At 48.2% G+C, this 25,360-nt stretch overlaps 2 protein-coding genes across 3 annotated transcripts in view; one reads left to right on the forward strand and one right to left on the reverse strand.

Annotated features, from left to right (window-relative positions):
• Positions 1–16,303, forward strand: part of USP37 (ubiquitin specific peptidase 37) — a 34,902-nt gene extending 18,599 nt beyond the window's left edge. Inside the window, exons 16-23 of the mRNA XM_027879398.1 lie at positions 163–313; positions 4,030–4,282; positions 5,966–6,132; positions 7,927–7,987; positions 10,089–10,204; positions 11,454–11,523; positions 12,034–12,172; positions 12,776–16,303. Coding sequence (XP_027735199.1) covers positions 163–313; positions 4,030–4,282; positions 5,966–6,132; positions 7,927–7,987; positions 10,089–10,204; positions 11,454–11,523; positions 12,034–12,172; positions 12,776–12,863 — 1,045 coding nt within the window. The 3' untranslated portion in view covers positions 12,864–16,303. The remainder of the gene's footprint in view (positions 1–162; positions 314–4,029; positions 4,283–5,965; positions 6,133–7,926; positions 7,988–10,088; positions 10,205–11,453; positions 11,524–12,033; positions 12,173–12,775) is intronic.
• Positions 16,304–16,988: 685 nt separating this feature from the next.
• On the reverse strand, positions 16,989–25,100 carry VIL1 (villin 1). Of its 2 annotated transcripts, XM_027878382.1 has the most exons (20): positions 24,931–25,100; positions 22,547–22,648; positions 22,253–22,327; positions 21,922–22,118; positions 21,567–21,675; positions 21,150–21,260; positions 20,850–21,052; positions 20,267–20,345; positions 20,033–20,131; positions 19,783–19,936; positions 19,575–19,675; positions 19,324–19,461; positions 19,012–19,170; positions 18,759–18,938; positions 18,516–18,661; positions 18,273–18,417; positions 17,777–17,965; positions 17,554–17,622; positions 17,249–17,386; positions 16,989–17,163 (listed from the first exon to the last, which is right to left on the reverse strand). In XM_027878382.1, exons 2-20 carry the CDS (start codon positions 22,619–22,621, stop codon positions 17,050–17,052), a joined length of 2,481 nt encoding a protein of 826 aa, XP_027734183.1. In that variant the 5' UTR covers positions 22,622–22,648; positions 24,931–25,100; the 3' UTR covers positions 16,989–17,049. The 2 variants fall into 2 exon arrangements, with proteins under 2 accessions (XP_027734183.1, XP_027734192.1); XM_027878391.1 differs by lacking the exon at positions 24,931–25,100 and having other exon boundaries at positions 22,547–22,914.
• Between the last annotated feature and the right edge of the window lie 260 nt (positions 25,101–25,360).

A 25,360-nucleotide genomic window follows, 5' to 3' on the forward strand; every position in this document is an offset into this window, starting at 1 on the left:
TGAAACCCCTGCCTGCTATGTTAATACACTGTCACTATCAGTTGTTGCAATTTGTTCCATAAATTGTACAGTGTGAAAGTAGTACTGTAATTGTTACTTTGAAACACATTTGTACGATGCTACAACGCTATGGAGTTTTATAGCCATGTTTTTACTTTACAGAAAATACACTTTCAAGTCAAAGAGCTCTGCAACACTGTGTGTAGATTCTGACAGCGATGATGAGCCATTGAAACGCTCTGTTGCCCATAGCCAAAGGTTGTGTAACATACCGAGTAGAGATCAGCAACAGCTGCAAGAAGAGCCAGAGAAGGTAAGGGAAGAACCCCACAAACTTTCATGTACTAGATCCTGTATGTGCACATGTCTGGTCTGTGTTTTTTAGCATAAGCTGAGAGTGAAATTGATGTCAGACAAGGGGGTTTTCTCCTAATTAGCACTGCAGTGCTGGAAGGGAGTGCTTTGCTAATTGACCTCTCTGTACAGTTGTCTTGGGTTCCCACTGGGAACAGAGGTAATTGCATTGCAAATGCACTTGAGTTTTCAGGTTATGTGTACAAGCTGCTTAGCAGTTTGGTCAGTCTTTTAGGCAATTTTCACTAATAATATGCTGTCAATAATAAAATTATGCAGTAAAGCCCGTGATTAAATTAGATCCAGTACAAGTTGAGTTAAGCAAAGTACTCAGTTGAGAGAATTTCGTGCACATCCAATCTGTGTCCCCTCTCAAGTGTGGCTTTTTAAATGCTTTTAGAATCTGAAGCTAAAGCCTTTGGAGGCAGACCCACAGAAGTGTGAAGAGACCAAGCTCATTGGTGTAATGGCACAGTTAACTTCAAATTGCCTTTGAGCTCTTCCCTGTGACTAGTGTTAATGTTGCCAAGTTGTTTTTTTGGTTTGGTTTTTTTTTTTTTTTTTTACCTCTGTCAGGGCAGTGTTATTAGCAGGTTGATGAGTTCTGTGGGAAGAAATGATGATCCAGAAGGGAAAAGAAGCAGCTTAGAGGATTATCTTGCAGTACCACTTTCTTCTGTTAAGACTGTTGTAGGCCTAGTGCTTAGGACAAGTGTCCTGCATCTCTGCTTCTCTAAAGCTTTTGACAATGTTCATAGGGTTATTTTAATCAAGCAGAGACTTGTTTTGATTATGACATTAAAGGACAGGTGTAAAACTGGATGAATAGCATTAAGTAACAAGAGGAAGATATCTACAGTTTCTGATCTGATGGGAAGATCAAACCAAGGGAGGATCCTGATGCGGTATTTAATAAATGATAAAATAGATACTAAGTATTAAATTTTCAGTAGATCTAGAGCTGGGAAGGGCTGCCAGTTTGATGAAGCTCAAAACTACAGTTAAGAATGATCTTGACAAATCTGAGCAACTGTATAAAAATAGGAGGGGTTGTTCGGTAGGAACAGGCTAAAGGTGCTAATCTTAGCAGGATTAATCAATTGTAAATGTGGGATGGGAACAGCTGGGAAGGCAGCGGGCTTCAGAAGGGGCATGAAAGGACACAAGGTCAGGCAGGTTGAAAGCAAAAGTATCTCGACAGAGCCATAGCCTGCATATTGTGTAAAGGAACTCTTCTTTATTCCTCAGCATTGAGCTTTAGCTGGAGTTCTGAATCCATCTTTGGGTTCTGGACTGAAAAGAGTTATAGATCGGTTGGAAAAGGGGCCAGAGGAGGGGAACATGAATGGTCACAGGTCTTAAAAGGGAGATTTTAGGAGAAAGAGCAGGCAAGTGGTCTTTGGTTTGGTCCTTAGTTTAAGGAGAAACCTAAGCAAGGCTTGTATCTTCAAGGAAGGAAACAAAATTAGTAGAAACACTTGAGCTGTTTTCCATGCCTATGGTGGATAGAATAAGAAGTAATAGACTAAATTGCAGACAGTAGTTTTTAGATTAAATATTAGGGAACACTTCCTGATGCTCAGGATACGTAGGAATGGAATGGATTGCTTGGGGAAAAAGCAGAAAACCCCTTCTGAAGATCTCAGGAACGGGGTAGGCGACTGCTATCCTGCATGGCACATCTGTACCTGGCTGTGGCTAGGGGAAGGAAATGAGCTTGTCTTTGAAGTCCCTCTTATGTATAGAAAAGGTGTTTCAAACTGTCCTAATTTATTATCCCTTGAGTTTTGTTTGTGAGGAACAGTGGGTAGTCTCTATCACACAAGCCCTGTGAGTGCAGAAATTGTGGGAATAAAGCCTATTAATTTGAATAACAGATTAACTACAGGCTTTTCAGCCTGTTGTGGGAAAGAGGCAGTGGTGGTGATGATTCCACATAAGTGATGTTATCCTGTGGCCATGCACATTGGCCGCTTCTCAACCACAGGCATGACCAACCATCTGTTACCTCTGACCTTCTCAGTGTTGTCCTGGGGGACCTGGTCCTGGTCCTTGGAAGTGGCAGTACTTCTGCTGCACCATTTCCCTTGATGTGATTCTCATAGCAGATGTGGATGGGGAAAAGCATTAAGGGCTTGGCAGTCACTTTGTATGGCCAGGACATCCCCAGCCAGGCACTGCTTGCAAAACATCCCTGCCATGTGGGAGAACGGCTGGAGTAGCATCTCTATACAGCTGTGGGTTGTAGGGGCAAATAGCAGTTATCCAGCTAAACAGGGCAGAGCTGCAACTCCTGTGATCTCTGCAGATATAGTAGTATTTGAAGGACTTCTTAAAAATGCTTATTTAAAGCAGCCTGTCTTAAAGCCTAATCTATTCTAAATCTATGCAAATAATGTCTAGTAGAAAAGTTGTATTCAAATAATGCACAGATGCTGCTGCCAAGTCTTTAAAGTTTGACCACTGAATTAGTGGTAGTTGTTGGCAGAGAGCCTGGAACTAGGGTTTGCTGAAGAGATAAACCAGTTTTGATGTTGGTAGCCTACAGAGAGAGAAATCAAAAAGCTTAAGTAGTAGGTCCTCTGCTTTCCTTATTTAGGGCATGAATAGCTGTGAGGAGAGAGGTTTGAATTTTTTGCTTCTAATTCTTGCAGGGCATCATATCTAGAACAAGAAGTTTAGTTGGCTAATTCGTTTGCTAATCTTGTTTGATAAGGCAGTTTGCTTTATAAAAGCTTGCTGTATTTGAATAAAAAGCAGTAAAAATTTATTTTTGTTCATTTTAACAAAGTTCCGAGATCCATCCAAATGCAGTTTGGAATAAGACCTGGAGAAGAACATTCTAATAGTTTCTATCTTAGTCCATTTTAAACATAATATGGAAAAAAAAAAATCTAAGCATGTGGTAAATAGTGTAATTGTGTAAATATGCATACTTGGGGGTTAACCTCTGATTAACAGTTAATATCAAAATTATTGAAGTTATTATTTGCAAACCACCATGGTTATAGGAGTTGATGAGCATCAGTTTTAGGAAAATGACTATAAAAAATTTCAAATTAATACCAAAGTTTTTTTTTTCTTTCTTCCAATTTAAAGTTATTCTGTTCTCCTTGGGAAAGAATAATTCCTCCCTTTCCTTGTTTAACTGTTTTATTGCTTAGTTTGCAGTCATATGGCAAGTCTGCAGCACCAAACCTAATTTTAATTGCTCTTCATACCAGCCCAATTTCAGTTCCTATCCTCCTGTCCCTATATTCAAGTAGAGTTATTGTCATGGTGCTGCTTCATCGCTTGTTAACAAACTTGCAATTTCCCTGCTTGTAACTCAGCACTGACTTGCCAGGGGCTTGAGGATTCATCAGGACCTAAAGGGGGAACTGTGTTGAAGGAAAGGAGGGAGAAGGAAAGAGTTATCTTGTGTATGTTAATCCACAGGGCCTGTAAAAACTGGTTATAGTTTATATTTAAATATTACTCCTTGGAGTGAGTGTAGCTACAAAGGTTGTCTCTTCATTGAGTCTCATGTAACTATCTGTTGACTGTTTACGGAGCCAAGCTCCTGCTCCCTGGGGTTAATAAAATTAAAAAAAAAAAAAAAATCCACAGAATTGTAAAGCTGATGTTATATACCTGTTTATTCAAGCACTTAATCATAACTCCATTTGTCTCTAGGGTTCAAAAAGAAGTAAAATGGAGGGTGATAAACCTGAGCTGGGTAATGCTGGTTTTGATGGGATGAGCGAAGATGAGCTGCTAGCAGCTGTCTTAGAGATTAGCAAAAGAGAAGCTTCTCTGTCTGTGAGCCAGGATGAAGATAAGCCCACAAGCAGCCCAGACACTGGTTTTGGAGATGATGAAATTCAGGAATCGCCGGAAAACCTAGAATCTGTGGAGATGGAGAAGCCCAGAACAGCATTAGACTCAGGTAAGGCAAAGTAACCATCTTAATTGGACTGTAGTGGGCTAAAGCAGGTTACTGATAGCATCATGTTAGTAATGTCTGGTGGCAGAAACTGGATGCAAGTGCACTACTGAAAATTCCTGACTTCCTTCTTACATTTTCCATGTATATAAAGCATTTAATTAATTGTGGAAATTTATTTTCTTGTATACCTGTCACCTATCTGATTCAGAGTTAATTTCCATTTTTTCTCTATTGATTATCACATACCTCTGCAGATTCCTGTGCCAGACTTCACTGTACTAGGATTTGACGATGTCTAGAACTGAATCCTCCACTGAAGTATTTTCAGATAGTATTTTCAGAAAGTATTTTAATTTCTGTAGCTGTTGCAGCCTGGGCAGCACAACAGCAGTGTTCACAGGCTGGTGTGCAAGAATGGGTTTCAAATTTTGCTAGTGTGGAAAACCAGACCGACAATATGCTCTTATCATCTAATAGCCAGGAGGTTAAATATTAACAACAAAATACCCCATTATTACCAAAAATTACATTTGTTTCAATGGACAACTCTTGACAGCCTTGATGTTGGAAGGCAATGTGTAAGAAAACTAAGTCTGTGCTTAACCTGGTTTGTGCCCTCCTTTATATACACTAATGTTGCTTGTGGTGGTGTGAGAGAAAGAACCGTGATAGAACGTGGCTACATAAAGGTATCTCTCTCCGTGTTTTCTTTGGAAAGTACAATGTAGTTATTTGAAGGCTCTTTTGTGGCACTTAAGCAAAAATGTTTAATAGAAGTTCTATATTCCTTTATACATTGGAAGTTTTCAAAGGTCATGTTTTGGTTTCCATCTGAAGAGGATTAGACTGATGGATTGTGGTTCTGGTGGTGTTGTGTTTAGGGTTCACAGATACTAAGACCTGCCATGTGTTATCCTTGTTAATAACTAATCAGCAGATACTGAAGTCTGCATAGGGCAAAACTATGAAGTTTCACATGCTGCTTTATGATAGCAGTTGGAGCAGGTCCTGACACTTATCCAGTTGTAAGCAAGTGGGAGAATCAAAGCGTCCTGCACCTGCAGTGGTTGAATGAATGTTCATTCCAGAGGTTTTGTAAAGCACTTCTGCCACAGTGTTCACTTTAAAAGTGAACTGAAAAATTATAATCTTCGTGCACTTTTAAAGCTATACATAGTGTTCACAAGACTGAGGTTCTTACCTGAAGGAAAAGGTGCCAGATTTAAACAGTTCTTGAGGTTTGTGCTTTTCTCCATCTAGCCTATGATTTGGCTTTAATTGTGGCTTCATCTATAGTACTCGGAGGGATAATATGCAATGCAAATTTTTATAATCCAGAGTTTCTTATAGAGAAATTCAGTTATCAGCTTCTTGGCTGCAGAAATCTAGTGGTGTGTGGCTTCTTACTTCAGTTAAACTTGCTGTTTCTGAATGAACATAAAAGGCTAAAAACAGGTACAGGGATTAATCAAATGGTATGTTGTGTGCCAGTTAAAATGGTTATAAGACTGTGCTTTGCAGCTTTTTCCATTTGACTCATGTGGGGGGGGGGGGTTATGGCTGGTGAGCTCGCTCTGTCAATAGATGTCACTGTGCTGCAAGGATTGTGGTGATTTAAGGAGGAATTAGCTGGTTACAAACAGAAGACCCGGGAAAGCATAACTGTACTTTCTGATTCTTCAGGTCCTGCCAATTTCACAGAGATAACTAAAGATTTCGATGAGAATAAGGAAAACAAAACTCCAGAAGGCTCCCAGGGGGAGGTTGACTGGCTGCAGCAGTATGATATGGAGAGAGAGAGGGAAGAACAAGAACTTCAGCAGGCACTGGCTCAAAGCCTTCAAGAGCAAGTAAGAAATAAAATTTCTTTCCTTGAGTTACCTTTCCCAATGCTGGAAACCTGACAGCTAAAGTAAAAGCCTGTGTTCAGGCAGTTACTGAAGGGCATTCTGCTGCTTTTTTGAGATAATCAGATGGGGAAAAAGTTTGGGTTTCTTCCAGCTCCAGTGTCAGTAGAGTGACGACACTGGATACATCTGGGCACATTTTGTAAGTGCTTTGAAAACTGTATATCGCGTTACAGACCCACAGATTTCTCAAAGCTTTCCATGGACTTTTATACACTGGCTTGTCACATTATATTAAAAACAATGATAAACTGAACTAAACTCGTACTCTGTCACCAAGGATCCAGCCCACCTTTAGCTTCCCTGGAAGTAGTTTCTTGCGGCATGTCATGTCAAGACTTGGTGAAAGAGGGAGGTTTCAAAGCCAAGGCTAAGAACGACCATGTTGGGTCAGGTTAAAGATGTGTCCCTCATGGCCTTGTTTCGGGGGCTTAGTGAAGAGTACAGGAACTGAGCATTTATGTGATCCTTCCCTCTTAGTAAATTGGAGAAAGGATCGCAAATAATTTAGTCTAAAGCGAGTCCTTTAAATTGGACTACGAAAGAATGGGGAGCTTGGGTTGTGTGCTAACCATCTGTATTCCACTTGAATTTCAAGATCTGTAACTGATTTCCACAAGTTTTAACCAAGCCACTGGGAATGAATCAAGCACTTAGCCAGGTCTTTCTTTAAATAGGTGCCCTTGTCTGCTCTCTATTAATACCAAAGCTGTCATGGTTTTCCTTATGAGATCTGATGTTTCCATGGCTCTTGGATTTTTCTCTCCCATTATTCATTATGAGGTGCTGGTTGGTATGTTCCATGCCAGATGTAGCTTTGATTCAGCGATGCTGAGTAGTTTAACAAAGATTCCCAAATGCTTTAGAAATAGTGAGATAAAAGGCCTCATGCTAATAATGTAAAACTGCCCTTTGAGTCTGTTTCTGCTACAGTTTTGAAGCAAAGATCTGCTATTCTAATGACTTGGGCATGGAAATATGGTAGCTGTGGTTATCTTGATTTGAAATGCATAGTTGGGGTGCTGCGTTCAGGTGTGCTGAAAGCATTCAAATCCTGAATTAAGAAACCAGCTCATTAAATATTATTGACTGGCTTGCTATAGCTCTGGGCTTTTCAAGAGTGGTGGGAGGAACAGGGGCATAATGTTATTCAAACATTAAAAGTGTTTGTTGACTTGAGGTTTCTTTGCAACTTGGTCATGGTAATATTTTTAATACCTGGTTGTTAAGTGTTGTCTTTTTGCATCCTGTCTTTGTGAATACACCTGTTACATAGAACCACTGGCTCTACTTTCAAATGGCTTACAAATAATAAAATCTGTCAGGATTTAATGACTCTGTCCTCAGCTGGCTTTAGGCAGAAGCCTAAATTTTGCCAAAATGTGAGGAGCTTTGTGCATAAGTGACAGCTTTCCTTAGCGAAGGGTTGCAAATTCATTCAGATGCTTTTCAAATTAATGATCCAGGGAAAGCATTTGGTGTTACTCGAGACTTGCTCTGCTGCATACCAAACTTCAGGAGCTTTGACAAGCCTTAATGAAGGTTTGTCCCAGGTTCTGTTGCACAGGAACATTGGACTCGCTGGTTGCAAACATTCCTTCACACAGAACCTTTAATTTACAATGTCAAGTTTGTTGTAGAAACCAGAGCAGCACAGTTTCAATGGAAAAAGAGCACCACAAGAATTTTAAACAGTGAAATGTCTCAATGAGCTAAGTTTTGTTCTCTTCCCATTAGGAGGCACGAGAACAAAAAGAGGATGATGACCTCAAACGAGCCACGGAATTAAGTCTACAAGGTGAAACTTATTTAACTTCTTCCAATATGTTGCTTTTGAGGGAAAATTGATCTGTGCATACGAGTGCAGCTCCTGAGTGTCAGTAGGACAGCTGGGATTCATGTTCTTTTGGTGTGTGCTTTGTTGTGTTTGGCTTTGTTCACGGTCAGCTTTTCTTGGTTGTGAAAGCAAATGCCAGGAAAAACTTAATCTGAAAAATGGCTTATTGTAGTCTCTTTAGTTAGAATACAGAGTTATATAGACTGATGTGTAATGTATCATATGAACCATATATAATAAGTGATTAATACATAATCTAGAGAGAGCATAATGGGTCTTGAAATTTTGTATTCCCTGCAAAAACCAGCATGGTAATGGCTCTAGTCAGAACATAAGGATTATTTCTTACTTGCATGGATATTTTAGTGCTGATTAATGAATGCACTGGCCTTACCTGGGCAAATGAATCAGTGCTATATTGTGTCTTATGCAGCATGGGGGGAGACAGACCTCACTTGCAAGGTATGGCTGTTGGGGGTGAAAAAAGAAACACGAAACACATCTCTGTCTTCTCCAAATCCAGACAGCGGGGTAGGCCTCAGGCACTGTTTAGCATTTGTGTGAGGCTGGCATGCAAGTGATTTCATACAATCTGGCAGAGCAAAGCATAACTGAGAGAAAATTCCTGCTCCGGAGAGGGAGTGAAGTGTTGTGTTAAAGTACTTGTAGTTGCTCAGGCACTTTTAAAGGCCCTCAGTCGTTGCTGGATGAACCCATGTTGGCTTCTGAAGAGAAGTAAGTTGAATGCTGATTGAAGCATCCCCTGTTATGAGCTCTGGCAGACAGAGTGCCCAGTCCCTCTCAGGTCTTCCTTGATTCATACTGAGGAAGAATTCAAGACTAGAAATCCTTCATCTTCTTGATTAGCAGTTGCTTGGCTTAAACGAGAGCCTTGCCTTCCTACTGTCTCATTTGTAAGGCATCAGCCAGTTCAAGGAGATGATCATAATCTTGAACATAGAGCTGGTAGCATTTGTCTTATGAAGGATCCCAGTGATGCTGTAACCAAAGAACCGCTAATCATCCTGGGACCATTGGTGAAGTGCCGTTCAGCAATTCTCATGGCAAGTGCTTCATGCAGAACCTACCCAAGTGGTTGTGTTTCTTGGCTTAGTCTAATTTACAGCCCAAATAAGCATGGAAAGCAGCAGCAAAGGTTTCTCAGTTAAAGGGAGTAATCTATAAACTTCCCAAGAAGATTATACTAATCCAGTGTCTGATGACTTAACAGGACAAGCAGTGTGAGAATCTCTTTGGCAAAACATCTCCATCATAGCTGGCGTTACAGTCTCTTGAAAACAAACCAGAAAAAATTCCTGGGCAGTGTCCGGTTAATCTCAACTTCTCATCCACCCAGGACTCCATAGCTTTAATTTAACTGGTGAAAGCATAGCTACTTCTCCTAATGAGTACAGTACAAAATCTTAAATTAGTTGGGTAGCTGCAGAACCCCAGGAAGTTTGGAACAGTGTGTACAGGGAGCAGTGGTGCCTTCCGGCTCTTTACAGAAAACTGCCTGCATTTTGCTCAGCCAAGCAAACTGGAAGTTCCTGTGGTGAGCAGCCTTCTTACCATTGAAAACAATGAAAAGATGCCTGCTGCCAGCAGTAGCATTTTGATGCCAGTTTTAATTCAAAAATGCACTTTGTTAATGCAACTTATAGTTGAAACTGTAATTCATAGCTTCTCATTGCAGAAACTTGCAGTTCACTGACCAGACTGGCTGTACTGCTCTTACGTCTTTCCTGGCTGCAACCTGCTGGTGCTCTGGAGCCAACTGGATGTTTAAATGCTCTTTTGTCACCCAGCTGTCATTGCCATAGTGCCCTTTTGGAAAAGTATGAGGGAGATGATGCTAAAATTAATTCCAAGATACTTAACTGTTGCTCTGACAAGTTGGGGAAGGGAGAGAGAGAGTTTTTATTTGGAAATTCCAGTAGCTCCTGCTTTCCTTGGAAAGGAAGCTCGAAATTTTATTGTGCCTGTTTATGTGGTAGATATATCTGAACCTGTTGGAATTCCACAGCATCTCACACAGTATCATTGTTTCCATGCTATCTAGAGTTTAACAGCTCTCTCCTGGACAGCGTTGGTTCTGATGAAGACTCTGGGAATGAGGATGTTCTTGACATGGAATATTCAGAAGCTGAAGCAGAAGAGCTGAAAAGAAATGCTGAGGTATGATCTATGGTTTCAAAAGCCACCCAAGGAATAAGCCCCTTCTTTACTATTGTTGGAGATAGTTTCAAAGAGCAGGTGTAGAGACTAGAAAGGTCTTTTATATTCAACAGTGAAATCATTAAAAATTTCTATCCATAAGAGTCTGTCTTATTGTGTTATTTTAATTAAAAAAAAAAAAAACACATAGAAAACCACAAAACCTCAAAAGAAACAAAAAACCGAAACAAAAAAATAGCTGCAGAGACCTTCCGAGTTTTTCTGAGATGTGGGTAATGTTGAATTTTATACCAGAAACATTCCAGTGTACATAAAGCAGTGGTTCTGTGAAATTTTTACTTACAGAGAGAAAGAGGAGAGGACTACATGGTAGTTTAGTCATGGGCTTCTAGGTGGTGAACCACCAGAACTGAGAGGTTGTGGCAAGATCTTATTGCCACTGGGGACGCCTGAGTGTGGGCTGTGCTGCCGGCCGCTGGCACACTCAGGCTCCACGCAGCAGCACTGTGGAAGTTGCCTGCTTGCCTCAGTGGAAAGAGTGCTGTGTTGAGGGGGAAAGGTTTTAATAACTGGAGTTTCTTTGAACAGTTTCAATTTCCTTACAATGCTTTTTCAAGTTTCTTACCCTTAAACTAAGAGTTAGGTTTTAAGTGTATTGTCAGCAAAGAGTATCAGTAACATTTCCTGGTCAGTGAGGATCAAAAAAATAGCCAAAAGCCAGTGAATAGACAGAGCATGTTTCCCGCGTGCAGAGAGGGTGTTGCCTGATGTTACAGGTGCAGGACAAGAGAACTTGGGCTACATATCCGGTACCAGCTGTTAAATCTGTGTACCATTATCAAGGGTATTTCTTTGATACTTCAGAAGTAAGCATGGTGTTCCTTTTTGGCTTTTTTGTTTATTTGGTGGATTAACTCTGACATCAGTGGGAGTCGCTCAGGAAATGGTTGTTTAGAGAACTTTGCAGTGTAGAGCTCGTGTCAGCATCTGTTCTGAGGTCAGAGTGGGTTGTTTGCATGTTCATTGGCTTGCTGAAAGATTAAATAAGATGGGAGGCTTTTTCCCACTTCTGGAAAGACTCCTTGTTTGGTGTGAACCAGGGTATCTGTTTCTGTAATCCTTGATTGGGTTGCAGCTTTGAATACAGTGGCCAAAGCTGGTATCACAAGTACAAATCATCTTATCTATAAGCTACATGGTAAAGTGAATCCTAAAAGCTTTAATTGTTTTGTGGGGTTTTTTTATTCAGACAGGAGAGCTTCCTCACTCCTATCGTCTCATCAGCATCGTCAGCCATATTGGAAGCACATCATCTTCAGGTATAAGATACCATATTTAATTCTTCATGTCTTACCTAGTTAAAAAAAAATCTGTAATACAGAATTACTGTAGCAGGATTATTTATAGAAAAGAATCCAGGCAGCAAAGCAAATCCACTGTCATGACTTGCTGATGGGGGATGTCATGGTGCCCATGGAAAGCACACAGCTTGTGGGCTCTGTGGAATTGCTTGTGCTTGTTACCATCTGATTAAGGGAAAGATGGAGGGACCAGGATCTGAAGGGTCTTTTAGCATTTATATCTGGCATAGGTGGCTGGAGCAGGGTATGTAGCTGATCAGCTTACTGGTCAAACTGCAGCATGGAAAGAAAGCTGCCCAGAGAAGCTGTGGATGCCCTATCCCTGAAGGTGTTCAAGGCTGGATTGGATGGGGCTTTGGGCAACCAGATCTAGTGGAAAGTGTCCCTGCCCATGGCATGGTGTTTGGAGCAGGGTGATCTTTGAGGTCCCTTCCAACCCAAACCATTCTATGATTCTCCCTTTTTAAGGTCATTATATCAGCGATGTCTATGATATCAAGAAGCAGTCCTGGTTCACCTACAATGACCTGGAAGTGTCTAGAACTCTAGAGACCACCGTTCAGTGTGACAGAGACCGAAGTGGCTACATCTTCTTCTACATGCACAAGTAGGTGTCTTGGAGGAGTTTGGTGCTGGTAATTACCCCATGTTCATGAGGAAGAAGGCTTCTCTTCTTCCTCCTCTAGTCTTCTTTGCTGGGATGAAAACTATCCAGAATGGCAAAACTGAAGTGTTCAATGTTCAGAGATGTGAGATTGTGTGCCAATAATACATAGGATTTTAAGGAATGCGTTAAATCATATTTTGAGGAGGGGATTCAGTGTCTCAGGTATGCATGCATTGCACCTGGAATCATAATGGAGCTTGTGTTTTTCTGCTTAAGTGCTGTGATATTTGTAAATGCCCTCATCCCTGCTCCTAGCAGCTGTGGTGTTGCAGCCACGGTCATCTCAGGACACAGCCGAAATGAGGATTGTAGGTAGAATAGAAATTATATCTTTTCAGGCACACAGAACTGAAGAAGGGAGGGGTTGTCCTCCTCTTCCGTCTTTACTGCTGCTTGGATGCCAGATAAGGCACCTCTCTGTGCCAGCATCCGTGATGCTTGAGTTTGTGAATTAAATCCAGTTGCTGGTTCCCTCTGGGCTGTCTTATGTAGCGATTTGTTACTGGATATAAGTTTCACTGTTAGTCTTTCCCTCTCCTCTAGGGATATCTTCGATGAGTTACTAGAAACAGAAAAAAATGCACAGCCACTTAGCATGGAAGTAGGAAGATCGGTTCGTCAGCCTCTGTGAAGAGTAAAACACCTTGTTCCTCCTGAGGAGCAAGGAAGATTCTGAACTTGTGCCAGACAACGCAGGAGTAACAAACAGCTCAGGGCCAAAACAAGAGACAAAAGATAGAAATATGGGACGCTCGGTTTGTTGAACCATCTGTGCAAGTCCTGGGCCTGAACTACGCGTTTAAACCTTGACATCCAGAGCGATCCTCCTGTGGTGAAGTTTTTTATTGTTCTCAAATAATTTTGTCAGCATGGAGCCTTAAAGAGTTGCATCAAGCCACGAGACTACAGCTGCTCATAAACTGGTTTAAAGAATAGTGCAAAAAGAGACTTGACTTTAAAAGCCCATTCACCTGTGAGACGTGAGTGGCGAAGATTTACATATCACTTGGCGCTTTTTTTTTTTCTCTTTCTCCAAGAGCAATTTAAGCAATAGACTCTGTAACCTGGCGTGTGTTGTGTTAGTAATATTCACTGGAAGCCCCGATTGCTGAGTAGGCTCTTGCCAGTCCTCTGGCTAACAGGCATTTTGGAATCACTCAAGCTGATGCATTGTGACATTCATGGGTTTGTGAGTGCTCCGCTATTCACATGCGGTTCAAGGAAACAGACTGTCGGTGCTGTGGAATGTATTGATACCTGGTGGCAGCTCTGTCGTTTTTTTACACCATTCACTGTCATCCTCATTTAGACATGAGATTATATATGTGATTTCTTTTTTTTTGTTTTACAAGTTCTATTATCTGATTGCATTTTCTTCATGAGGTTGTTGCATCAGTACCATTTGGAGAGGCGAGGTCTCTTGTTGGGTGTGCTGTGTTTCTCACTGGTGTTACGTTGCTTGGGGCTGCTCCGGTGTGACTCCAGAGTAACTGAACACCTGGAACAGACAGAGCAGTGGCAGGAGGTGAGCGACAGCTGCTGTGCATCTTCTGGGAAGGAAAGAGCATTCTGGTGTTGCCCTTCCTGCTCAGACCTGGATCATCATGAAACGAGGATGCTGGGAAAAGGGTCTGCAAGGCAGCGCCTGGCACTTGAATTGCTCTGTGACTGAACCATGGTCTTTCCTTGATCTTGTGTTGTTCCAGGGTAAGAGGCTTTGTACTGCAGCTATGCCTCTGTTCTCCTTTCTCAGGAGTGCAGGACGCTCAAACTGTGAAACTAAACCAGGTAAAAACTTACAGAAGGCCCTTGTTCAGCATAAATGGAACATGGTTAGAAAGAAGTGTTGCTTTTTATTGGGTTTAGAGGCATGATGCTCCTTTTATAGTTTGTTTCAGCAGTGGGAGTAGAAGCCCATTTCATTTTTTTTCAGCACCTTTGCACTAATTTAGCAGGGGCAGATGTTTCCTTTCACTAGTATTTACTCATTTCAGAGAAGTTGTTGCTGTAAGCAGAGTAATTGCCTTTAGTTTTGATTATCACAGCTTGAGTTCCAGAGGTGAAAGACTTCTTTAAAAAAAAAAAATTCATCTTTTTTGCTGTTGAGATAGTTTCTGAGTTTTTTTAACTATTGTTAGGAGTTTCTCAGGAATAAAATCAGCTGAAGCAAAGCAGACAAAACCATCGATTTAGGAGACAGCAGGCACCTTTCACGGGTACTTCCACACTATAGTTTATCCTAGCGGGCTGGCTGGGATTGCTGCTGCCTCAGTGGCCTCTTCCCACCTGTGTGTGCAGCAGTGAGTGACAGCTGTTGGTGTCTTCCCCACCCCGAGCACTCTGGGGACTCCGGTGTGGTGAAGAGACTGACCTCCTTCCCAGTCCCCACGTGTGACGAGCCCAGGGCCCAGGTCGTGGTGGCGTCTTCCTGGTCTCTGAGCTAGGAGCAAATGTTTGGTTGTAGACATGACAGAACATTTATCTCGTGAGATGCTGCCCGAGGGGCTGTATATGTTAATTTATTACAAAGCATTATACTTTTCTATTGTTGATACTAATTTTGGTAGAATTCCAGGCAATGGGAAGAGGTGGTAACATGGGAGTTGTCCTTTGAACTGATCGCCCTGCGAATGTGATGGACTGCTCCATCCAGAGGGCAAACCCGTTTTCCCCAAGCACATCCCTTGCTTGTGCTGTAAATAACTGGTATTCCTGTAGTGTCAGAAGTCAGATCTGCTTTTTTGGTTGGCAAGGTTGTTTTTGTAAGGCGCTGCACTCCAGTTAATTTATAATAAAAGCAAACATTGCCTGATTTTTCAGTGCAGTAACTTTTGTTTAAAATTAGTTTTGTTTGGATCAAGATGCAAAAGCTGATGCTTGAAACCAGTGTTCCTTGTTTTATGAAAAGTTCTTGCCTGTTATTCTAGCCATTAAGAATTTGCAGACATCTGTTAATGAATTTGCGCTTTTTTGTTTGGCATACGGCAACTCAGTCGCACCTTCACCCTGACAGGATTGTCCGTGGAGCCCCTTCCTTGCAGAAGCCAGCTTTGTCCCTGTCTGAGAGCAGGGGGTAGGAAGGTGGGTATGTAATCCTCAAGGGATGTGCTGCCCACCAGATGTATCATTCCCACTGCTCACACTGTTGCAGCAACAAGTTCAGTGAGGTTGTACTTTCCACATGGAATACCTGTCCTGGGGTATAGGGCGGCGAAGCTCAGTTGCAGTCCCTGAACACGTGCAAGCTCTTCCTCAGTTAATTATTTACTTGCTTCTGAATCAGCCTAGTTTAGAACAAGTGTGATTCAGTATATGAACTCAAGGAATTCCCATCCCACTGTCCCTTTGTCCCCTCATTGTCTGACTGCTCTAATTTGCTCTTGATTTACACCCCTAATCCGAGAGGTGCAAAGCTTTTGTGTCAATGAACTGGAGCTTGTGTGCAGGTCCCTGGGGAGCCCTGGCCAGTGGGGCTGCACGAGGAGCCTTTGCAGGGCAAGGACAAGGTTTCCCGACTGGAGTGGCAGCGTGGGACCGACAGGAGGGAGCAGGGCTCTCTGACGCCTGTGGCCATGGCATCACCTTCCACCTCTTGCTCAGTGCCGGACAGATAACCATCGCCCGTGCATCCTCCTTCCCGTCCTGAGTCCAAGGAAGGGCTGATTGCCAGCTCAGTGCTTCCTGCTGTAGTTCACCCCGGCACGGGGCACATGGGGAATGTAGTGCTCGGGGAGTGGGGCTGGGAATAACTCATCTGCTTTGGTTTTAATGGAGCTAATTATCCCTGTAATTGCCCGCCAAAGAGAAAAAGAGGGATGTGGGACCCCTGGCAGCTGCTGTCCATGTGGTCTGCTGCCAGACTCCAACCTTGCCTGCCCCGGGGTGGCTGCTGCCGGCTTCTGCCTGCACCTCGACACTCTGGTTCTTTACACTGTTGATGTGGAGCAGCGCTTTTCTCTGTGTTTTAGCAGACCTGTTCCTCTATTCTTTACAGTTTTTGCTCTTGGGTTCCTCCTGCCCATTTTTAAATGATGTGTAGATAGATTTTTGTGAAATTAAAACCTCTTTATTAACCCTCTCTTGATTTGGGACCTTATTTCCACATTGCCTGGACTGCTGCCTCTTGCTGGGCACCGCACCTCCTCCTCCCGTTTGGCTCTGGGACTTTGCTCAGTTGCCTGGGGACATTCTGTGTGTGCATGTGTGTGTGTGTGTGTGTGTGTGTGTGTGTGTGCGTTCAACGCCCCTCGGCACATGCTAATCCCGGCCCCTCTGACAGAAATGTGTTCCCGCAGGGGACACCCCAGTGCCTCTCAGGATTCCTGCGGATCCCAAGCGGAAGGGAGATGTCCTCCTCCCCAGCTGGGGCAAAGACAAGTGATCCCTGGCATCTGTCCCCCCACACACACTGTCCCCTCCTTTACCTTTGGTACCGCACATATTTACCGTGGTTCGGCAGTTCAGGCGATAAGGGAGGGAGCGGCTCAGGCTGTATATTAGACCTTTAGCCCGGAGCTGCAAGGCACAGGGGTGGGATGGGAGAGTCCTGGCTCCTCGGGCATGCTCAGCTTGTGCATCACCTCTGCATGCAGGCAGGGCAAAGGAAGGCAAAGGGGTGGGGGTACTGCCCTGTGCTGCCGGTGCCCGGTCAAGACCTGTGTGTCTCTGTGTGCCATCGCTTTGCCAAATAAGCCCCACACCTGGGCTGAGCTCTGGGGTTGTGAGGGGAGGGAGGGAGACACAGCCCTGCTCTCCAAATTAATTTTATTTAATAAAAAATTAGGAGCTGGGGTTCTGCCTCGGCCCAGGCTCCTACCCTAGAAGAGTCCTTTGTCCTTCTTGAGCTTCTGTTGTTTCCACAAGGGAAGGTTGCCGAAGGCAGAGCGATTCATGCCGAAAACAGCCTGGAAGTCCTCGTCAGAGAGATGGGCCTGGGGGAGGAGAGAGGAGGCTGAGCTAAAGCACCGGGTAGCTTTCCCTGTTTCCCACCCCAGCAGTTCCCCAGCCTTCTCTCACCTCCTTCCTGCTGGGGTCTACACCCTGTGGCAGGTCCTCGGCTGAGGTGTTCACCAGCACATTCAGGGGGAAGGTCTCCAGCTTGGAGGGGACGAGGGTGGTTGAGGCGGTGAAGACTTCTTGCTTGGATGTGAGCACCTGAAGGGGGGAGCAGGGTCACATCAGGGGCTGCCCCAGGGATGGAGGCACCAGGTTGGCTCCAGGTGTCCCCTCACTTGGAGGTCTCTCCTTGCACCTGCCAAGGGGAGGGAGAGGCTTTCTGTGCCCCCTCCCAGTCTGGCTGCCCCTCTCCTTGTGCCACTTACTGAGGTGAGCTGCCCAAGCCTACTCTCATCGCCCAGCTCGGCTCTCAGCGTCTCGTAGGATTTCTTGTCCTGGGAAGGGGACAAAAGTATTCAGCCCCTCAGCATGGGCAGGGGTCAGGCCAACTGCTGCCCACACCCCCAAGAGGCTTCCTGGAGCTAGACCCACACCCAGGAACGTCTGCAAAGGGCCCCCCAGGTCTTTCAAACACCCTCAATGACTCACAGCCCAGTTGAGAGGGTCCCAGGCATGGAACCAGCCTGTGAAGGTGGGGGGCTCATAACCCTGCTTCACCACAATGATGGGGGTTTCGGGGTCACGCCCACTGGGGTGGGTCCGCAGGTACTCCTGTGCCATCACCGCTGCTGCCTCCTTTTCTGACTCATTGGCTCCATTTCCAATCCAGAAGAAAACCTGCAAGAGGTTACCATGTCCACTACTGGGGTGAGATTGAAGGCCTCTGGGGCCATGCCCAATCTATGGTTGGAGGTACACAGGATCTGTCCATGGGGGAGGACACTGGGAGTCTGTCTTCAGCAACCCTTGGAGCAGAGGGCTGGGAAAAAAACATTATGGGGCCGCAGATAGAGGGGTTTCCAGCCTCCTATCCTCCCCCCTCTGGATGCTTCAAGTCCTCCACCACTCCCCACCCAACACCCCTCCAGAACATCAGTTTGTGGGATCAGTGGTGTGTCTGCCACTCCATGGCCCCCCAGCTCACCTGGTCCCAGGCATCCAGCAGGTAAACATCACTCTCCTCCAGGTCATCCTGGGTGAAGTCTATGATCTCCGTGGCCAAGAAGGTGCCTGTCTTGTTGGAGCACTCAAAGAGTCGGGGGGGCACAGAGGGGTTCTCCTCCTGCAGCCTGACAGGAGGCAGCACGGTGGTAGGAATGAGGCTTATCATGCTTGGGGCCTGGTGGCCCATCTTACTCCTCAGGGTGGGTAGGGACAAGACTGGTACCTCTTGCTGCTGGCATACTGGGACTTGCCCCCTAGGGCCAGCCAGAACTCAGGTGGCTCCTGTCCCTCTGCAATCACTGGCTTCTCTGTCTTGGAGATTATATCGGCCACAGTCTTGCCCATCTCACGTTCATCCCCACTGCAGCCCTGCCAAGCAAGTGCAGCTGCTCCACCACTGGCCCCAGCCAAGGAGGAAGAAGAGGAGGAGGGAATATTTCTCTCGGGGGTGCCCAGCAATACCCACCTTCCCATACCAGAGGTAGCAGGTGCTGGGGGTTTTGAGCACAAAGACGTCATTGGAGTTGAGGGAGGAGGCTCGGACGGGCACCTCAAAGGCCTTGGTGTTGTACTCATTGGTGCCATGCACGTGGAAGAGGCGGGTGGAGGGTGTAGGCTCAGTGCTGCCCGACCGTGAGGTGCCACCCTGGGGGACAGGAGGTCACTACCAGTGCCACAGGCTCACCTGCCTGCCCACGCTCCCACAGCCCCGTGCTCACCGCGTACACCACCATCCTGCCCTTGAAGATGGCCATCAGGTGGGCCGGCTCCTTGCCCATGGTGACACGGATCTGCACGGGCTCATTGTTGTACTTCTGGTCCAGGGCGACGGTCAGGTAGGCAGAGGCAGCCAGCTCATCCGTGGTGGCTTGGCGGCCCTGGGCAGGGCAGAGGGGTACTCAGCACACATCACAGGCCCCTCTTCTCTCTTGGGAAGAGGGAACCCTTGTGCTGTTCCCATGGCACATGTAATGTGTAGGGGCAGAATAGCCCTGGCCCCCACCCACGGGTCAGGGACCTGGAGGTCTCACCTGCCAGAGGTAGATGATGCGGTTCACCTTGGGCCCCACAGAATAGGTGTAGAGCACCACGTAGCAGTCCCCGCCATAGAAATGGCCCAGCCACTTCTTCTCTACGGGCACCAGCTCGTTGTTCTCCACACGCCAGACCTGGTGGGACAGGGATATACTGCTGTCAGGGCTGGTGCATCCCCCTGCCCTGCAGACCCTGAACCCCACGGCGTCCCCTGGTGTAGAACAGGGGGTACCCAAGGCTACCCTACCTCCACCTCCCCAGATCCATCATCCACCATCTTCTGCTGGGCGGCCATCTGGGGCTTGGCGTGCAGTGTGGTGGCATCAAACTTCACCTGCTCCACCTTGGCTGCAGGGAAGGGCAGAGGGGTGAGCTAAATTCCACTGGCTTTGGGGGCCCCACAGCCCCTACATCCCAAAGCAAGGAGTTCTGCTGTGTCAGAAGGAGACACTCACCCACTTTGCCCACAGTGTGGGTCTTGCCCAACCCACTGCTCTGGTTAGGAACAGTCCATTTTTGGAAGAGCTGCCTAAAGATGGTTGACTCAGACCCGTCATTCTCTACCTCCACGCTGGTGCTGGCTGGGTAGTTCTTGGCTTTGATGAAGCCCTGGGGTGATCCGAACACGGAGTGTGGTCATGGGGGGCCTGGCACTCCACGAAGGAGCCCCGCTATCCCATAGCCAACCCATAACCCAACACCCACCAGTGCCCTGCTCATTGCCTCCTGCTTTTCCTCCTTGTTGGCATTCTTGCCCTTCCACACAAAGATCTTGAGACCTCCTTGATCAAGGATGTAGCAGTCCTTGGAGAGGGGAAAATAGCAGAAATTGGGACTTTGGCAACTTTAACCTTAAAAAGCTGATTGGCTTGGCAATTTTGAAGGGTTGAAGCTGCCAGGGAATTTGGGCACTCCCAAGCATCCCATGGGTTAACACACCTCATGTAGGAGCATGTCTTGAGTTAGGGGTCGAAATGCTACCTCCTGAATGACCAGGTTCCCACTCTGGTTGGAGACGCTGACAGAAGAAAAAGAGAGGATGGAGGTGTTAGAAACCAGGTTGGAAAAACCCATCCCCATTTTGGGTGGCAGGGTTTGGTGGGGGTATCCCCTCCGCATCCCGTTCACCACCCAGACTGTGGCACAGGTGGTGCCCAGGGACGCTCTTGCCCTGCCATAGCGGCAATCTGGTTTGTAGCTTGCCCTGCCGTGCAGCTCCCTCGGCCACAGGGAGGGATAAAGGGCTGTCAGGTGTGATGGTGCCACCCAGAAACATTACTGCCGTATACAAAGGTGACACTCACATGAGCATCTCTCCAGGGAATACCAAGCCTGTCAGCACCAGGCACTCCTCTTGCTCAAAATGCACCCAAAGGACCTATCCCCCCGCCTGCTGTGACCTTGACCCCTCTTGGTGGCTGTCCACGTGGATGGGAGTTGTGAGATATAGCAGAGATGGGTGCTGGGTCCCTCTGGCATCCCACGAAATGCCCCTGTGGGTAACCCATGCCCAGCAACTCACTGGTAGAGCTTGAGAGAGGACTTGAGGATCTGGTCCACTTTATCATCAGGGATGGCTGGCTGAATATCCCTCTTCTCACCCAGCACGTGCGTGAGGACCTTCATGAGCTCTGGCGAGGCACTCTCGTTCTCACCATCCACGATGCCCACCTGGGCACGGCCTCCACGTTCCCGGTCCCGGATGTCCTTGGCCAGGGTCATTGCCTGCACCCAGGGGAGAAGGGATAAGCCCAGATCAGGGAGGGAGTGGCTGGTCACCCCCATTCCTCCAGGAGGGGACCCTGGGACCCCCTGGCCATACCCTCAGCCTCTCATTTCGGTTGCTCTCAGGGCCATTCCACTGGATGATGAGCTGCCCAAGGTCCAACAGGAACACGTCGCCTCTGTTGAAGCTTTTCCAGCTCATCTCCACCTGCAGCAGGACGAGATTGGGAGGAGTGGGTGTCAAGAAGCAGGATGCCTAGGTATCCACAGCTTTACAGCCCCTGCCTGCCCTCACTCAGTGCTGATACTCCCAGCCTATATTCCTCCTCCCTTCCTCAAGAGAGGCTTTTTGAGGTGCAGCTGCTCCTGAGGCAAGGCAGCATCATCCTGCACCCACTTTTGTCTCCAGCTTGAGGGCACCTGTGTCTAGGGGAGCTCTGGCCTGATCCTGATCCCAAACATCATGTCTGCATAGAGGTTGATGGCTGGGGACTCCCCACATCCCATAACTCACCTCTCCCGCTGTCACATTCTTCTTGCCCTTCACATGCAGAAGGCGCTGGATGTTGTAGGTATTTGTCTCCACGTGCTTCATGCCCGAGGCCACTCCACCCTTCTTATAGCTGGGGTGAGTACAGACATAGTGTCAGCCCTGGGTGCCCTCTCCTCACTCCAGTGGGGTCCCCCTCCCACCCACATGGGTGATGGGTGGAACAAGACCAGCTCCAGATCCTCCTCCTGCCTTTCACACCCCACTGGGACAGGGCTGTTCCCACCCCCACGGAGGGTGTCCCCACAAGGCACATGCAGAGGACCCCTCCCTGCTGCCTTCCACTGCGGGATCGGGTCCCTGGGGATGAGTGACATACATGAGTCCCTGCTTGAAGTAGGCACGGAAGGTCTCGCTCTCGTGTCCCTGGACCTCGCGGTGCTGCACGGCCACTGAGCCCAGGTGATCATCCATCTGGGTGGTGTAGATGGCAGCTGCCCCCTGCTCATCCTGGCTCGACTCATTGCCCAGCCAGTAGTGGATATCGTAGGTGAAGCCACTCCCAGACTTGCGTGTCTGCAGGACACCAGTCCCCGTTAGAAGAGCCCCTGTGTCCCTAGGCCATTCTGGTCACAGACACCCCTCCCTGTACCCCATTCCCCCCAGGGCAGAGCCCATTCCCAGTTCCCTGTTTGACCCGACTGCCCTACCGACAGCAGAACGTAGCAATCCCCCTCATAGAAGTTGCCGTAGCTTTTGGTGGGCACTGGCACCATCTCCATGTTCTGCAGAAGAAAGGGAGATATCAGCCCTAGTGGGGAACCCCTCACCCCAGCCCCATGCACCCCACTGCCCCCAGCCCCAGAACCTGGGGAAGTTTAGCTCTGGATGCTGCACTGAGACCCCAAAAAGAGGCACTGAGTACACAAAGGGAGGATCTTCCCTTACAGAGACTCCCCCAAGCAGCCCAGTGATGGGTGCCCAGGCTGTGCCCCCATCCCCACCTCGATTCGCCATATCTGGATGCCCGGCGTGGTCTTGTTGAGCGTCCTGGTGACTTTGCCGCTGAGCTCCACCATGGTGACAGGTACCACAGACAAGGGGACCTGCCAGCATCAGCAACACCCTTGTTAATGGCAGGCAGTGTCATCAAGAGCTGGGACACAGTCAGCCTGCTGTGCCATCTGCTTCCCTGCCCACTCTGCAGACAGCCCAGCCGGAGCTGCACAGGATGAGGGGAACCCTGGCACCGAAGTGTCAGGGCTGTGGGCACACAAACAGGGCTGCTCTCCCCTCAGCTGAGCTAGCACTACAGCCACAGTTCCATGCCAGGGTTCAGGGTGGACAGGAGCAGTAAGTGCCCCAGTGCCCTGCCCTGCACCCAGGCAAGGGACAGGGCTGTGCAGGGCACCCCCAGTGCAGCGGCTGCAGCTGAGTGACACCACTGTGCAGTGGCCTGTTCCTCCCCAGGACCAGCAGGAACCAGCCCTGCTCAGCCTTGTCCTGGCACGGCTTGGCACAAAGTGGCACAGCATGACATGGCCACTGCTAGTGCCCTTACACACATACACGTGCACACGTGTGCAAGCACACTGCCTGCTTCAGACCCCCCACTTCCAAACCTCCCACCGGATCCATGCCCCCCAGGGAGGGCACATCCTGGCCCCACAGAGGTGCTGAGACTGCCAGGGCTTGGCCCTGGTGCTGCCGAGGTTGCCCACAGCCATCTCTGCCAGGCTGGCAGTGCTCTCCGCGAGTGGGCAGAGGGGTCGGGCAGCCGGTCAGGCAAAGGCCCCGCTGTGCCCTGGCTGGTGGCTGGCAGGGAGAGCTGGTGGTGCTGCCCTATAAGCACCCACATCCCATCCCTCAGATCCAGGGGGTAGTATCCCCCCAAGTGCAGCGCCAAGGTGGGGCATGGGTGGGTCCCCAAGTCCCATGCCCAGGCCACCCCTGTACCAGGAGTAATGGTGGCCATGGGATGTGCTGTCCACCCTATGCCCACCCTCCGTCCCCTCACCCCACCCCAGCTCCTCACCTTCACCACAGAGCTGGGCACAGGTGAACCTACCTAGGTGGAGTGCTCAGGTGCCAGCACCCAGGAGACCTTTGGTCCCTCATGGCCCAGCCTATATTTGCCATATAAGGGCAGGAACAGCCCAGAGTCAAGGTCCCCACGGCCCTCCAAGACTTTGTGGCACCTGAGAGCCCCGTTACTCATAGGGTGTTGCCCCCCCAAGGTGCTATTGCACCCTGTTCAAGGGCTTGCTGTGCCTATGCTGGTGCCTCCCCAAGCCTGTTCCTCTTTTGGCCCTTGGCATTGAGCCCATGGTGACTTTTTTTTTGCCCCTCACCAAAAAGTTCCCCAGTGATAGCAAGGGGCTGGGCCAGGACACATGAGCATCAGCCACAAACACAGAAGTGCCCTGATGCCACGGGGATGTGCTTTACCACTGTTCTTCACTCCCTAGACTGCAAAATCCCCCAAAAAACCCTCTTGGCCATGGAGCACTAAGAGCATTGCAATGGGGTTTTTTTGGTGCCTCCTCCCTTCTAAAAAGGTTCCCCAAAGTGATACCAATGCAGCACCATCTTCCTGGGGCATCCCCTTTCCACTCCCTACCTGGCACATCACTGCCCTGCCCATGGGACTGTCTCAAGGCCGTGCCACACCTCAGCTGGAGGCCAGATCTCTGCTCACTCCCAGCTTTGCCTCCTTGCATTGGGGGGTCTCCACAGACCCAAGGTCCCCTTGGGGATGGGAAGGAGGTAAAGGGATGGGACACAGGTCTAGGGTTTGGGGGGACAGGACAGGGCATAGGGTGGTGGCACAGTTAAGCCCTATGTCCCATGCCTCCAAGCCCCGCTCCCAAAGGCTGGTACCTGATGATGCCCTTGATGTTGGTGGGGAGGAGACTGAAGTTCTGCCCAGTAGGTCCCAGACTCGAAAGTGGTTTTGGGGAATGAACACGGGGTACCATAAAGGTGGAGGGTGAGGCACCAGCAGCAGGCAGGTCCCCAGGCTTCCTGTCTGCTCTTATCTCTTCCCCAGCCCTGTGGGATTGCCACGGCTTTATCTTGGCTGCCCTGCTGAGCCAGCACCCCTGGCCACAAGTGCCAGGGGCATCCTGCACCCTGCTGTCATCCCAGCACCAGGCCTGGGCTGCTGTGAGCCCCAGATCCTGACAGTCCCTCTTCCAAGGATCCTCAAAGTGATGACAATGGGCTGAACTGGCACAAGGGGCAGGTCAGCCACAAACAAGGGGGATCCCCGATAGCACAGGGATGGGCTCTGCTCCTGCCCTCCACTTCCCTGGTCCCCCAACCCTCCTAACCATGCCACCCAGCTCCCACCCCCTGCACTCCCTGAGTGTCCCCATGGGACCCTTACCTGGGTTCAGAACCCCTGGTGGGGGTGAGGGTCTGACTTTTGGGTGGGGTGTAACACCCGGGTGGTTGGTCTCCGCTTGGTGGCTGTGTCCCAGGGCTGAGTCCGTCAGTGTGGCACAGGGGTGGGAGACCCCACGCCAGCCCCAGCAGGCCCACCCCCTCCCCGGGGCCTCTCAGCCAGGTCACTAATGAACTAAGTAATTAGTGCAGCCATCAGGGAGGACAGAGACTTCATTAATGAGGGGAGGCACAGGGCCAATGAGGGCATGGGGGGGTAAGGGGGGGGTGGGGCAGCTGAGACCCCCACCTCTTCCCCAGCAACCCAGTGCCTGCATGTTGGCAGCAGGCTGCCTGGGGAGCAGGGGGGGCATTACAAGTCCCCCCCCCCAAGGGCTCCCCAGTCAAATAAGGCTGGATAAATGGAGTAAACT

The sequence above is a fragment of the Empidonax traillii genome, unplaced genomic scaffold (genome assembly GCF_003031625.1).
Source record: "Empidonax traillii isolate 1590-97213 ecotype Southwest subspecies unplaced genomic scaffold, ASM303162v1 scaffold5:size3517227, whole genome shotgun sequence".
In the NCBI taxonomy this organism is placed as follows: domain Eukaryota; kingdom Metazoa; phylum Chordata; class Aves; order Passeriformes; family Tyrannidae; genus Empidonax; species Empidonax traillii.

Coding starts and splice junctions, on each gene's coding strand:
- VIL1 (XM_027878382.1), bottom strand. CDS start 22,621: ATGGTGGAGCTCAGCGGCAAAGTCACCAGGACGCTCAACAAGACCACG. Junction 22,328..22,546: donor TCCAGATATGGCGAATCGAG/GTGGGGATGGGG, acceptor TTTCTTCTGCAG/AACATGGAGATGGTGCCAGT. Junction 17,164..17,248: donor TAGACCCCAGCAGGAAGGAG/GTGAGAGAAGGC, acceptor CTCCTCCCCCAG/GCCCATCTCTCTGACGAGGA.